The following is a 15,406-nucleotide window of genomic DNA, read 5'->3' as shown; positions in this document are numbered from 1 at the left end:
TTGTGGGGTTTCTAGTGCCTGGCATTCTCATTTCTAGTAAGCTCATGCAGCAGTATTTTTTTGTCAGTAGTAATACAAATAGGTTCTCTCTCCCTTAATTGGCAGTAAATTTTCATTCCTTCTATATCTTAGAAACATTTATCCCTCTGTCAAATTATGTTTAAATTGGGCACTGTGTTCAGGGGTGGCACACAAATGGCTTTTCTCACTAGATTAAAGAACAAGACACATTCTGCTGCATTTGTCCCAAGAAACTAATGGGAAGACATAACCTAATGTAGAAATGTAGAGGCTTGTCTTTAAGCACAGTGGAAGCGTATAAAAGGGCTGCCTAATTTTTAAAGGAATAGAATGGAAAAAACTGGAAAGGAGAAACCAACCTCCATCTGACTTTTCCTCCAGTAGTTATGCCGTGAGTCGACTGAAATACTTAGATATGTTTCTCTGCTATTCAGAGGAATTACTTTATTCACTGGCTTGTGCACAGAAGTGTTAATTTCTAAAGGGAATACCTTTCAGATAACTGTTACCTGAGCAAACTTTGTTCTGTAGCAGCACCTTGTGGGAAGGAAACCAGACTACAGCCTCTCATACAAGCCAACATTCCCATAAGACAGTTGCAGAGTGAGCATCTGCCTTCAGTGAGCTGAACAAGTTATTTTATTCTTGCTATGGAAATTAGAGGATAGGATAGGATGATATACAGAACTTGATTTGTCATGGTCTTTTCTCTGTGGAATCTCTACAATGACAAGAAATGCCTTTCTACTGTGAAAAATCAGTGAACAGATGGAGGTAAACTATACATGAGAAAGTAATGCTATGCTGTATTTTTTCAGAAATTTGTTAATCTAATTTGAGATATTCAGTCTTTTGTACAAATACTGGGTTTATAGTCAGTAAAACAAGTGGTAGCTCTTTTCAGCTATTACCTTTCCAACTGAAAAAAAAAATTAACTAGACCTTAGGGTGCCATCTGTTTGCATTTGTTGTCTCTTGATTGCTTTTTTGGACTAAGAGAAGCTCTGTGAAGCCTGCCATTTCAATAACCACTTCCTATTGTTCTACAGTTGTACAAATCCCATTAATTGTAGCCACAACAGCTTCATTTCTGCTGGGAGTGAGAGATTAGGCTGAGACATGCTCAGATTTTGGGCTGGAGCTTAGTGATTTTAGGCTGGTGCTTACTGTTTTGCAGCTGGAGTTAAATGGCATCGACATCATCCTGTACAAAACTTTAAGGGATGCTTCCTGTATTCCTGTATTGCTTTGGCTTAAAAAAATGGAGCCTTCTTCTGCTGATAAATATATGGACTTTTTTTTTTGTTTGAGAAGGACTGTGAAAGTTCTTTCTATTATTGTAAGAGGAAAGAGAGTTTTCATCTAAAGGACAGTGCCATCAACATCAACAGCTGTCAGCCAGAGATGCTGATTTGGTCCATGTTAACCATTTATTTTCCCTAGCTGAGTGTGCTGCTTGCTGTTCTGAGCTTCCACTTCCCAGTGTTTGAGTGCACAGAAACCATCTGTGTTCAGTGAGACTGCAAGGGAGCTGTTGAGCTACTGATGAACTAGGAAGCTTGGAAAGGATCCCTGGAGTCTGCTTTCTTCATCAGGAGCATGGTGGTGCAGCTGTGCCTGTGTAAAAAGAACTGTTGAGGACATCTGTTGGTCTATTAACAATTGACTCTCAAAACACACCTCAGCAGCTTACTCACTTGGGGCATTCACCATATCTTGAAGATAGGTCATATGTATGATTATATCTCTCTAAATCTCCTTAGGTGACTCAAGCAATCATACTTAACCCAATAGTTACAAGCATGTAATTTTAGTAGGGCATCAGCTTAGCTATAAACTGTGGCGTGTATCAGGAGTACTTAATCTTGTTGAAACCATTTCCTAGTAAGATGTGAAGGCTATTCCTAAAATCATACAGTGCTGATGCATAAATTCTAAGCCAAAAAGAGCAAAAGTTATTAGATTTAGTGAATAAGATAATGAGTGAATTAGATAATGTCTCTCAGGATAATAAGGGTCTTCCAGTTCTTCTGGCAGTCTGATAGTATCAAGGAAGTTCTGTATGATGTAGTACATTTTTATTTGGAAATACCAATACAGTTCTGAAGAAACCTGGATCATCCAAAATTTTTGTAATTTCTAAAAAAGATATCTCAAATATATTTTGATTAATTCTTGTTCTTTTTCCCTTGACAAAGAAGAAAATTAGCATACTCTGGACTGAATGTGACTAGTTTGTATGCATACAAGATAAACTTTATTCCTCTATGTACCAAATGTATCATGGTTGAGTTCTTTACTTATTATTTCTTACTTTTAAATCTTTAAAGCCTTTGGATTGTAGTGTCTGACTAAGATATGTATTTTACCCTGGATGCAGGCTACATTAACTTCAAATAGTATTTAACAAAAAAGAATAATGAATAAAAATATCTTTATCATTTTGTTTTGCAGGAGGCAATAAGCTGAAGAATCAACATTTTCGCCTAAACTGGGCATGGATCTCCTTAGAAAAGGAGTATTATTTAGTAAATGAAGACTCAAAATATCTTGATGTTGTTCTTAAACGGAGAGGTTACCTGGGAGAAACATCTTTTATAAGTAAGTTCAATTTTAGCCTTATCAATTGCTTCTATAAATCACTGGCCAGCTAGTTGATAAAATGTTTGATACTAAGCAAGCTAGATTCAAAGGAGTATGTTTATTTTTTAAAGTAAGTATCTTTTATTATCCTAAGCATTTGATTTCTTTAGTTGTATGATGAAATTCCCGCCTCCCCCCCCCCTTTTTTTTTTGGTCTTCTACATTAATTTGTGACTTAACAACCCAAGACACAATCCTTCTTTCTTTGATTTGATTGATACCACTGTTATATATCTTTCACAGAATACAGTTCCTGTCTAAATTTATTTGTTCTGTAATGAAAAAATACTGTTGATGCCATTGGAAAGACAACAATAAACATCCATCATTTTCCAGGAAGGCTATTGTGAGCTGGTCTGATAAGCAACAACAAGCATCGGGCTTGTTTTCTTCAGTCAATGTTAGCAGTCACCTGAGGTGTTGAAAGTTGTTTGCAGTGTCTGGGGAGTGAAAAGGCGAAAAAAAGATTGTGTTATCACATTCTGCAACCTCACACCTTTCTCTGTCTTCTGGATCTGTTCCCATTCTCTTCCTAGTGATGCATTTGGACCAGGGTGCATTATCCTTGTACCGTGTCATGTCGAAACCTGTGGTGAACTTACACTGCTTAGAAAATCCACTCTATCTAAGGGTACTTTTGCAGATGTATGTAAGCATTCACTTGGCATGCAGCACAAGCTCATGCTTAGAAATCAGATTTCTGTTTACATCTCTTTCTGAATAACAATCTGAGCTTCAGGTGTTGAGATGTAGTTAGGCCACCCATTTTGGCATGAGATTTAAGGGATGTAGGCACTAACTAATTGGATCTAGCTTAAAAGACTCTGTTTTGAGTAGTCAACTAACTTTGATAATATATTTCTTTTAAAGAAAGTAAAAGAGTAAAAGATATTAATGAAATAGGAAGTTAAGGATGTGTAGTTTAAATTAGTTACTGATACTGATAACAGATACTGATTTGACTTCTGATCCCTCAGAGTGTTTACAAAATTTTCTACCTATGGGAATTAAGCTGATTCGAAATCCAGCAAAAGCAGTTTGAATAACTTGCCTCTAACTACCTTAATCTTGCAAAATGGAATTACAGAGCTAGAAAGAACATAAAATATATTGGTTAAGATGCCTACTGGCCTTTCTGGTCTATATGCAGTGCCAAAGGGGCTGAAGGGTTATCAAAGTTATGTAAAATATTGGCTATGACTTAGGAGAGACACAAGCAGGAAAGGCAAGGTTTGTAGGGAAAGGTGATATGTTTTAATACATTGAACAATACAGTTGGAAGAAGTGGGCAGAGAAGGGAGAAGTTTCAAGGTTTTTCTGAAAGCCTGAGAAAGACCTTTAGGATTTGAGTGGTAATGTGGGGTTCAAACAGAGTTACATGATTTGGAGATAGTTTTGAAGCACTGTCTAATTTCCATGAGGGCCTGTCAGACAGCCTTAAACTATGAGGGTAATGCCAATGAAAAGCCATTTTAAGGTCTGTGCTATCTTGGTGGGATGAACTGTATGAGATTTCATCCCTTGGCTTTGCAGTTTCAACTTGACTTGAGTTTAATGATTGTCATTATGAAACCACTGAAATAAGAGGGCAGTCACTTAAAAAAAATGCTTATTGTAGTGGCAATCGCCACAATGGTTTAGATTTTACATCTTCTTTATCTTTATTCCATATGTTTTACCCCTTGGTGTCTTTGTGTTTTCCTTAGCTTGACAGCTGAACTTTTTAGGTATGTTTTTGTTTTTCCTAAGAGAAGTAAATAATTTTGAGAGTTTCAGGCAGCATGTTATTTACATATTCTGGAACAGAAGAGAACCCGGAATGTCAAGTCAGGGAGAGGAATTTGTTGGCCCTTTTGGGCAACCATAGTTGAATCATGGAGAAATGGAAACTTGACTGTAACCTCTGAGAATGTAGTTTTTCTAGTCATTAGTTTTGCTTTGGCTAATTCTGTCCAACTTCCTTTCATAATGTTAATTGATGTGCTTCCAGCTCTATGTGTGACATCAGTATAAAGTTCATCAAGAGTAACAGAGTTGGCTTGAAAACTCTCAAGTTGTGAAAGAAATTTTTTTCTAAAAGTTATTTTTTTATAGGTGACATAATGAGAGAAAAGTTACACGCAATTTTTTAATGACCTGAATTTCTGATTTTTACAGGTATTAGCACCAAAGATGGTACTGCCAAGAAAGATAAAGACTTCAGAGGAAAGGCCCAGAAGCAGGTGCAGTTTAATCCTGGCCAAACCTTAGCTACGTGGCGAGTAAGGATTTTGAGCGATGGTGAACATGAACAGTCTGAGTTCTTTCAAATTGTTCTTTCTGAGCCTGTCATGGCAGTTCTGGAATTTCCTGATGTATCCACAGTGGAAATTATTGACCCAGGAGATGGTAAGAACCTTTCCAGAACTGTACTGCCAATATGTGCATATACCGAAAGATAAACTGGAGATCAAATGCTATAACAGTGGATAGTAAAGCTTACCTTTCCTCAGAATATTTCTGAAGACAGACTTGGGCGTTGAATAGCCATTTGTCCTCTCTCACTTTAAGTGATTCATAAATATGTAACTAAGGTAGCATGCTTGGATGAAATACCTGCATTTTTTCCTCATATATTATTTCTATTTTTTTTTTGTTTTGTTTAGTTTTCATTTTAAGTATAATAGGTTTTTGGTTCACTGTGTTTGCAGAGGCTGACTTGATTTACTCTACCATGATAATTCATGTGGGAGAGGGTGGTACAGGAAAGTCCAGGCCGGTTGATCCCAACAAGTTTGGGTCTTGAAGCAGGATAGTTGCATCGGTTAGGCCTTAATATCAAACTGAGAAGCTCAGTAATGGTAAGGTTCACTAGACTAAGTACAGCACAAGCTATGTCAAGAACAAATAAAATTATGATTAATTGTAAATGAAGAAAGAAGCTGATTAAAAAAAAATTAAAAGTAGAATGTAGTCTAGTTGCTTTGCTTTTCAAGTGCATCCAGACCCTTGAGCCCGTGGGCCACGGTCACACAAAACTGTCCTTAAGGAATTTCTGGGTTTCCTAATAATCTTTTAAAGTGCAGGGTATAACAGGTTCAGATGTTAATTGAATAGGAACCATCAAAAGTTTTATTCTGCTTCCAGTGAAAATGATTTTAAAATTCATTGATTTGAATGGTGTAGTCTTAGCACCAATATAGTCAGCTTGTTTGGAAAGCTGTACCAGCCGTTTGGTGTATGGGACTTTAGTTAATATTTTATTCTAAAAAGAGATTGCATAAAGATGTGTTTTCTTATACTAGCTGAGATTATGTAGATTATTCTCCTCTGAGCTTTTACATTGTTCATAAGATTTGTTAAACTTCTATAGTTTCATTTTACTCGTAGTTGGACAATTATGAGACAGATAGGAAAGAGAACAAATAAAATTCCTGCTTTTTTTGAAGGATAGAGTTTTTCATTATTTAAACTTAATTCTGAAGAGAAGGAACAAATTGGGTTTTTTTTTAGTGGTACTTTCTATTTTACTTTAAAACAAAAAGCTAGGGATTTGATGTTTTTCACATTTAATTTTTGACTTGCTGGAATAGTCAAGGTGTCTAGATCTTAGCAAACCTGAATTACAGCATTTTTAAGGCAGGCTTTTAACCTTAAGTCACGCTAGCAGTATTTTCCTGTTGGAGCAATAAAACCTGGAACATGTTTTCAAAGAAATCACATGACTTTTTCAGAACATTGTTTACCAAAGTACTCTGAAATAAAGAAGAGATTTTCTTTGTGCAGTCAGCTGGTACCACTTGGTTTGATATTATACAGAAATACATTCTGTTTGGGTTGCAGACAGATTAATGAAAATATAAAGATGCTTTATAATTATATGGATAACTACCTTTTATTCTTGACTTTTTGAGAGAACAAGAACAAAATTGATCCTGAATCTGAGTAACAGCATAAAAGTCAGCAATCTGTTTATATAATTATTGAGTAATGAAGGAGTATAAAATGTATTTCAGCATTTTTTTTCCCTGAAAAACAGATCTGACATTCTTTTGTCTAGTAATTGTAGAGTGAGGTAGCTCTCCAGATTTCACTGACTGTATTGGCTAGGTCTCCTTGTAGTAAAACAGGAGTGTAGAGATGTAGCCAACTGAAATCAAATGTCCAAGTCAGATACTTCTGTGATTAGTAGTTAAAAATTAAATACTACGGAAATAATAAAAATATAGACCTTGTGGACAAATTCTCCAAACACTGTCTTGCACCATTAACCCTAGATAAGTAAATTATTCACATTAGAGACCTCTTAGTAAGGACCTGTGAATTCAGACCCAATAATCTGATTTTCTTTTCAGTTTCTGAAAGACTAAGAAACTATACTTCTTTCACCCTCCAAGTTTTATTTTTTTTAAATTTAGTGTCATTGCTTATAAATACAAGTTAATTGTTGCACTTTAGAATATGCCAAAATGCACCTAGCTATTTTAGAGATGACTTTATGAGGCCATAAATGTACATAAACAAATGTATCTGTTCTTTGCAGAATCAACTGTCTTTATTCCTCAGTCCACTTATACTATTGAGGAAGATGTTGGTGAACTATTTATTCCAGTCAGAAGGAGTGGAGATGTGAGCCAGGAACTGATGGTTATCTGCTACACACAACAAGGTAACAGAATCTACTATAGAAAAAAAAAAGGCAAAAATGGAAAAGAGACAAAAAAGCAAAAACAATTGTTCCATCTATTGAATAATAAAATTGTTATAACTCTATTTTTCATCTCAATATCTTCATTCTCAATTGGAAATGTATTCATCTTTGCAATCAGTCTTAGAGTATTGAATACAGCTGAAAAATTATCATGTTTCAAATTTCTGCCATTTGTTCGGAAATGAAGAGGATATGCGTTCTTTATCTTTTGGCAAGATTTTTATATGCACCCCCACATATCTGAAAGTGATGAGAACTGAAAGCACTGCAGTGATTGCCCAGGATATACTTTACTTGTAATCCTCACAAGGTCTCCTTTGTCAGTTTCTTGTGATATTCCTTCTGACTGAAAAACTGCAAATGAATTTGAGGAGCCATGTACTTGCACTGCATCATATACAGAAGTAGCATATCCAGGAAGCTCAGAAATGTAGCCTGGTCAGAGGTTTCAGCCTATCTCATCACTTAAATGTAAATAGAAATTAAAAAATAATGAAAATAAAATTCAGCCTCTCTGAGGGGATCGTTATAACCATGGTATGTATAATGACTGTTTTCCTTTTATACCACAGGAACAGCATCTGGCACTGCCCCAACCTCTGTACTTTCTTACTCTGACTACATATCCAGGCCTGAGGATCACAACAGCATTCTACGTTTTGACAAAGACGAACAAGAAAAAATGTGTCGGATTGTCATCATAGATGATTCCTTGTATGAAGAGGCTGAGACCTTTGATGTTTTGCTGAGCATGCCGATGGGTGGTAGAATTGGTGCGGAATTCCCAAGCACTCGAATTACCATTGTACCCGACAAGGATGATGGTAAGACATCATGTCATAAAGTGATATTCCCAGTCCAGTACAGAAACTACAGGTAGCATCACACGGAAATCAGCATGTAGATGTTGGATTTTTGCACTTCTTCATGGTGGTTAAAACATGCTGTTTCCATCTTGAGATTTGAAAATAGTATTAGAAAACTATGTGGGTTTTTTAAGAGTTTAGTATTGATATTTTATGATATGAGAACATGACATGAGGTTGGGAGTGAGGAGATGCACCTTTCCATTCTATCACAGTAACAGGTTTAATCCAAAATGTCACACTGCATGGGCACCCTTGTATGTGTGATTCTGAAGTTGTGTCCACAAGGCCTTCAGGCCCATTGATTATGCTCCAAAGGGCCATATTAGAGGCCCTGATGGAGCAGGAGCCATCTAGCAGCTGTTAAGAGGCAAGCTATATTCCTTCTGTTTTGATGCCGCACTTCTGAACTTTGTGTTCAAAAAACATGTAGATGCAGCACTTCAAGACATGGTTTAGTGGACATGGTGGTGTTAGGTTGATGATCTTAGAGGTCTTTTCCAATCTTAAAGATTCTATGATTCTGTTCTTCTGCCTAGAAGTGTCCATATATGCTTCCTGTGTTTTTTTTAATAAAGCAAATAATCAAAAGACAGTAATGTTGCTTTAGAAATCCCCTTTTTAAGGAAGCATTGACAGAATAATATCCTTTGTTCAAGTGGTCATAGCCTCGATATATTGCATTGAAAGAGACATTTCTCTTGGTGATTAGAGAGAACTCTGTGGCTAAGGAAGAGTAGAATCAGCACATTGTATCACCAACTGCTTTGAAAGATAGATGTAAATATTATTACAGCCTCAAGTCTATCTTTCAGTGTGGCAACTCTCTTTCTAGGTGTAGTAGCAAAAAGATTTCCTGGTACGATTGCCCTCATTTATTCATGAAGTTTGGAGGCTGACAACTGCAACTGTAAATTCTGTGTAAGGAATACTTATAAGCTATTTTAGTTCTCGCTATGAGGCCATAAACCATCTATTGTGACACTGTCATATTTCCTAAAGACTTATGTGAGGAATTACATAGTACAGTACTCTTTGAAAGTCTGATGCTGAGGTAGACGATTATGATCAGCTCAGTGATTTCTCCCTAGTTAACGAGATAAAAGGCAGCTCTTAAAGGCAGGAAGTTGACACCCATCTAATTGCATTGTAAATACTCGATCTACCTGAAATTTCTCACCTGTAATCCTGTGACAGAGGTGACTTCACTTTCTCTGTGAAGGATTTGAGTAATCATATAACATTAATGAATACAACAGTTTGAAATAGCACTTCTTGTAAAGTAACAGATCATATATCGAATGCAAGCTGAAATAGAAATATGTTTATCTGACTTTGACTTTTTCAATGAATTAATGAACTTTATGGTTTGTAGATAGCAGAGCATAGACTATTGGGAGATTAACTATAAAAAAATATATCCATGAATAAGCTGATTTCCCAGCTTTGAAGATGTTCTGACTGCTTAAAATGTATACAGAAAGTTTGGGGTGGGGAGAATTTTTCTCCAAGAGATTATGAAAAATAGAGATGAGCTGATATTAGAGCATCTAACTTCAGTGGGAACCTTACTGCCTGGGAGGGAATACTTTTACATACTTTTTTAGCATTTAAAAGAAGATAGTGTCATTCATAGGCTTATACAGTCATCTTAACAGCAACCTAGAGAGACTTTGAGTAAGAAATGATGAAAGTTAATCAATCACAACACAGTACAGAAATTAACAATTTATGAAACTCCCACACGATATTAGGAAAGTTAACAAGAAATCTCCTTTATTTTAACACTACTATTAGAAAACATGAGAAGTACTTTGGTTTGTATACCACCATTCAGTTTTAAGTCTAATATTTTCTGCATTTATGCACACAACTTTCCTTAATGAGACAAACTTTTAAATAGGAATTATTTAACAAACATGAATAATCTTATGGGATTTATTAAATAAGCTGACATGGAGAAGTGGTTGGGAAATTCAATTAGAACATTTTCATTATTTAACAACTGAAATATATACATTTGTTGGTAAGAGTAAACAATATTTTGCATATTGAAAGATAAGGGGGCTTTGAAGTATGGATTTGGGTCATTTTTAATGAGCATTCACTTGTCTTGGTGTGTCCAAAATGTTGCATAAAACATATTTGAAATAGTGTGGAAGTTCCTTTTTTTGCTTTCTGTATCAGTGAATGTAGTCCCACAAAAAAATCCAGAGCATTCAAAAACTTACTGACAGTTCACTTACCAGTGGAGTTTTCTACCACAGCCTTAGTTTTTAGTTTGCACAAAAATATAATGAATGGTAACAGAAAAGTCTACATGCATTTTGTTCCATCTGAGATCTGTTGTGCTGCCAGTTCTATACAAAGCAGAGTACAGACTATAGAGTAGGTAAATTATAAATTATACCTTAGATGTGTATTTATGTATTCACACACACACACACACACACACAGACATATATATGCTTATCTCAGATTGTGTATATACACACGTATTTATGTAACGTGTGAGTAATTTAACACCCTGGCAGTCCTGGTTTAAATTCTGCATAAATAAGCAGATTTCAAGCAGTGTTGCTTATTGATGTTTCCAGTGCACAAAGTTAATTTCAATAAGTTAAAACAGTATGCTATGTGAAATAAAAAGCATTTTCTTTAGCTTTTAACAATAAAATTTCATTTAGAAAATGCCTAAGATAGAGATGGATGAAAGCTTTAGCACATGTATAATAGTCTATGAGCAATAGTGATGTTGTCATACTAAGTTCTGTAGTCCAGTGTGGTTTTTTTTGTACAGTACATCTGTACTGATATACTATCTACTGATGTACTTTTCTCATTGTTTGTTTAAATTAATCTTCTACTTAACAAAATTTCTTTGGACAAATGTCACAGCATGTCGTTAAGCTGTGATTTCTCCAAGTACTGTGACTAGATTAACATTATGCATTGACTTCTTCAGGTCAAAAGATACAAACAGCAAAGGTCAAAGTTTAATAATACTACAAGAGATCTTCCCTATGGAAGTCAAGTCAGCACTAGCAACATTACCTTATCTCCTCTGGCATTCAATGCAAGTTAATTAGGAAATGTTCACCTTCGGTACCTATCATCAAAGTCTTTTCTTCTTTTATTCCTAGAGGAGGCCCCAAGGGTCTAACTAAAGTAGCTGAGTTGCTATACAATCATGACAATAAACAAAAAGTAAAAGAAGTGTACTCAACTTTTTAGTGAACCAGAGTATGCAAAAGAAGTTCCTGGCAACTGAATTCTTTAATTGGGGATTATACAGTTGTGCAGTGCTGCCAAAGCAAAACGTGAAAAAAAACCCTGTTCTGCAGTATGTAGAACATGAACAGGTATTTATATATTGAGAAAGGTGTTTTTAAAATTGGTGCTGCTGTTGGGACATTTCTTACTTTGGAAGGGACTTGTCCTGATAGGTCCTGAACTTGAAGACAGAAAGAAAAGAGGAAAAATATTAAGTTAATGGAATACACAAAAAAAATAAGTTGCACATGAAAAGTCTTGGAATCAAAGTTACATGTGTCACTACAGTTTAAACACTAAAAAATCAAAACATGTATCTGTTTGAGTCAGAGGTCATAGTTACTAACTGTGAAGCACTGGAAGAAAAGCATGCAAGGGAAAGACCTATGCAAATCTTTCACTTTTGAGGTGGCAGTAATCTCAGCAGGTATTAGCCATCTATGCATTTAGACATCACATTCAACCAGGATCCTTGTATAGTTAATGAAAAGAGAAATGTACTCCCAGAAACCATCCCATTCTAGAAGAAGTATCTAAACTGTTGAGATCAATGACCTCGTGTACCTTGTGCAAATGGATGCCTTGATTTCTGACAGTACGTATAAACCCTACCCTTAAAAATTGAATTTGACATTCATTCCAAAGTCATAAGCACTACTTTATTTACTTTGCTAGTGACTGTCTTTCCATGTGATTTTAATTCCATACTACTGTATTTAGTGTTGCCATGAGAGCACATAGCCTTACAGCCAGGCTGACAGTCATCTTGCCGTAGTGGAATTGTTGAAGCCACATACTGTTCACTGCAGGAAGTACATTAAATACATTTGTTCCATTTCATTCACATTAATTGGACAAGCAGCTCTTCAGACTTCTTGTAATTTCTGCATCAAGGCTGGGAAAGCAAAGGACTGGGGTTTAGGTCAGAGGTTTGCTTCCCGTTTGCTTTACACCTACTCGACAGAATCAATCACTGGTATCATCCACATGATAGAGGACAGCATTTCTGGGAATATCTGACAGCTGAGTAAACTAGCTAATGGTATAATTATAATATGATAATACAGAAAGCCAATATTAGAGGTCAAACAGAACAGATTAAGTCTTTAGTCTTCTGGAGATTCCTTTAAAACACTTGCTGTCACTCTCCCTACAGTTAATTAAAACTTTGGAAATCCTCGGACCATGTTCTGGAAATCAGTAGCCACTTGGACTTGTCCAGCTTGCTCGTAGTAGTAAAGTCCATATTGACATTTAACATCAGTATCCTGGAAAGAGTCAGACAGTCAGGTCTGCAATGCTACATTAGAAATATATGCTTTGCATTGAGTGTTGCAGTAGGCAACTAAATTTCAATGTGTGTATTGAGCCAAATTTCCATCTGATGATAATGAAGTTTTCTATTAGTAACATGGTTTGTCAGAGGGATGTCCTTATCTCACAAGGCTGTCTGGAATCTTCTTATTTCCATTGGCCTCCAAGGCAGGCAATCAAATGTGTCTTTTTCTTTAGAACAATAGATGTGCCAGGACCTTAAACTGAATGGGTGCTTGGTTGATCTTGGAAGTTGATCTACCAGTATATTTGTCCAATTTTAGTTACATCCTAAACACTATAAGCCAAGCATACCCAGTGTTATATTATGGACTGGAGTCGTGATTTGGCCAAGTATCCTTCACCATTCTCTGGAGGTGACTAAAATAACACAGTAGTTTTTCTTTTTTTTTCCTCTGTACAGCCATCTTTGACTACTTTCTTCCTTTTCTATTTTTACAGTGCTTGTGGGTCTGATGCCTCTGGCACTTCTGTGCAGCTTTTAACTTCTTTTGTCCTCATATTAGGTAAAATCTCTATGAGACCACTCCCCTTTCCCCATCTGTGGCAGGTGGCCAGATTGGCAACTAATCAAGGCAAAAAGTGGAAGACAGCCAATTTATGACACATGTTATACTGCCTGTTTTCTTTACTTATAGTTTCTTATTATCACCAGTTCAAAAGAGTGAAAAATGTTAAATTTATTATGGTAGCCTTAAAGATTTTGGAAAGTCCCTGTTTGCTGTCTATTACAGAAATAAATTAATGTAATATCTTACAGTAGGAGATTCTATAGAGGCAATCAGGCACGTTGAGGATTTGCTTTTCTAGCATTATCTGTTACGGATCATTTATTATATATGTGTGTATGCAGGTACACACACACACATTATATATAAATATATATATCTATATAAACTGCAGCTGTTGGATTAACCTCATCTTCACTTAGCTGCTTAATAACTAAGTATATAGTCTAACCTTATGATCTAGGCTCCTTTAATATTTAAGGAAGACAGAACATGACCTCCAGACAGTACTTTGTCACATCTATTTCAGATTATAACTTCTTTACGATAAAGGACACAGCTGGTGGAGCAGTGTATCTCTAAGCCTTGACTACTGCAGGTTCTTAAATGGTTGGCTTACATATGTGTTATTGCAGTTCCATGTGAATTATAGTGATATTTCTAGGAGAGTGTTGAAATATAGAAAGCAGCTTTTGAGTTTTGTACTCAAAGCACATAAAATAGTTGATAAGCAGAAGATACAAAATTACATGAACTGTAGAAAATTGATACTTTCTGTTGAACATAGAATGAGTTAAATGAGGTGGTGTTCTTACATGTACTGATGTTGTCTTCCAGAAACTAATAGCTCATTGTTTTATGGCAGTTCACTCAAGAGTACTTTGAAAATCTTTCTCTTTCCTGTATTCCTGTGACATGTTCTATTTTTTATGGCTTTTGTCTTTGTACTACAGACTAATTATATTTGTTATAAACTGCTTGAAAATTTAATGAATGCCTAGGAAACCATTCTAAATTAATAATTTAATCTTGGTTGCTTGCAATCATAGGGAATTAATTTAGTGACCTAGTGAGTGCTTTGTGTGTTTAAGATTTGGACTGTTAGATGGATAAGAAATTAGCTGTGTGGCCACATCCAAATAATTACACTCAATGTTTCAAAGTCCAGACAGAAACCGCTAATGAACGGCATTCCTCAAGGGTCCGTACTGGAACCAATACTATTTAATATCTTCATCAATAACATAGACAGTGGGATTTAGTGCCCCCTCAGCAAGTTTGCAGATGACATCAAGCTGAGTGGTAGAGTTGATAGGCTTGAGGGAAGGGATACCATACAGAGGGACCTTGCCAGACTTGAGGAGCGGGCCTGTAACAGCCTCATGAGATTCAACAAGGCCAAGTACAAGGTCCTGGAGCTGAGTTGAGGCAATCCTTAATATCAGTACAGACTAGGGGATTAATGGATTGAGAGCAGCCTTGTGGAAAAGGACTTGGGGGTACTGGTGGATGAAAAATTGGACATGAGTCAGCAATGTGCACTTTGCAGCCCAGAAAGCCAATCATATCCTGGGCTGCATGAAAAACAGTGTGGCCAGTTAGTCAAGGGAAGTGATTCTGCCCCTCTACTCTGCTCTTGTGAGACTCCACTTGGAGTACTGTGTCTAGCTCTGGGGTCCTCAGCACAAGGAAGACATGGACTTGTTAGAGTGGGTCCAGAAGAGGGTCACAAAAATGATCTGAGGGCTGGAACACCTCTCCTATGAAGAAAGGCTGAGAGAAAGAGAGTGAGAGAGATGGGGTTGTTCAGCCTTGGGAAGATAAGGTTCCAGGAAGACCTTATTGCAGCCTTTTTATGTATGAAGGGGGCTTTTAAAGACAGAGGGAAACTTTTTACCTGTAGCGACAGGACAAGGGTCAGTGCTTTTAAACTGAAAGAGGTTAGATATAGATTGGACATAAGGAAGGAATTTTTTACGGTGAGGTGCTGGAACAGCTTGTCTGTAGAAGTTGTAGATGCCCCATCATCAGAAGTGTTCAAGGCAGGTTGGATGGGGCTTTATGTCATC

The 15,406-nt window shown here is 36.3% G+C and overlaps 1 protein-coding gene across 1 annotated transcript in view; it reads left to right on the top strand.

The window, feature by feature from the left end:
• The window catches only part of FREM2 (FRAS1 related extracellular matrix 2), a 136,549-nt gene that overhangs the window by 74,533 nt on the left and 46,610 nt on the right, over window positions 1-15,406 (top strand). The window contains exons 3-6 of the mRNA XM_086742026.1: window positions 2,476-2,622; window positions 4,822-5,052; window positions 7,187-7,312; window positions 7,927-8,178. Coding sequence (XP_086598152.1) covers window positions 2,476-2,622; window positions 4,822-5,052; window positions 7,187-7,312; window positions 7,927-8,178 — 756 coding nt within the window. The remainder of the gene's footprint in view (window positions 1-2,475; window positions 2,623-4,821; window positions 5,053-7,186; window positions 7,313-7,926; window positions 8,179-15,406) is intronic.

Source organism: Chlamydotis macqueenii, chromosome 1 (assembly GCF_036417535.1).
Source record: "Chlamydotis macqueenii isolate bChlMac1 chromosome 1, bChlMac1.mat, whole genome shotgun sequence".
Classification (NCBI taxonomy): Eukaryota; Metazoa; Chordata; class Aves; order Otidiformes; family Otididae; genus Chlamydotis; species Chlamydotis macqueenii.
This window is presented reverse-complemented; position numbering and strand designations above follow the sequence as displayed.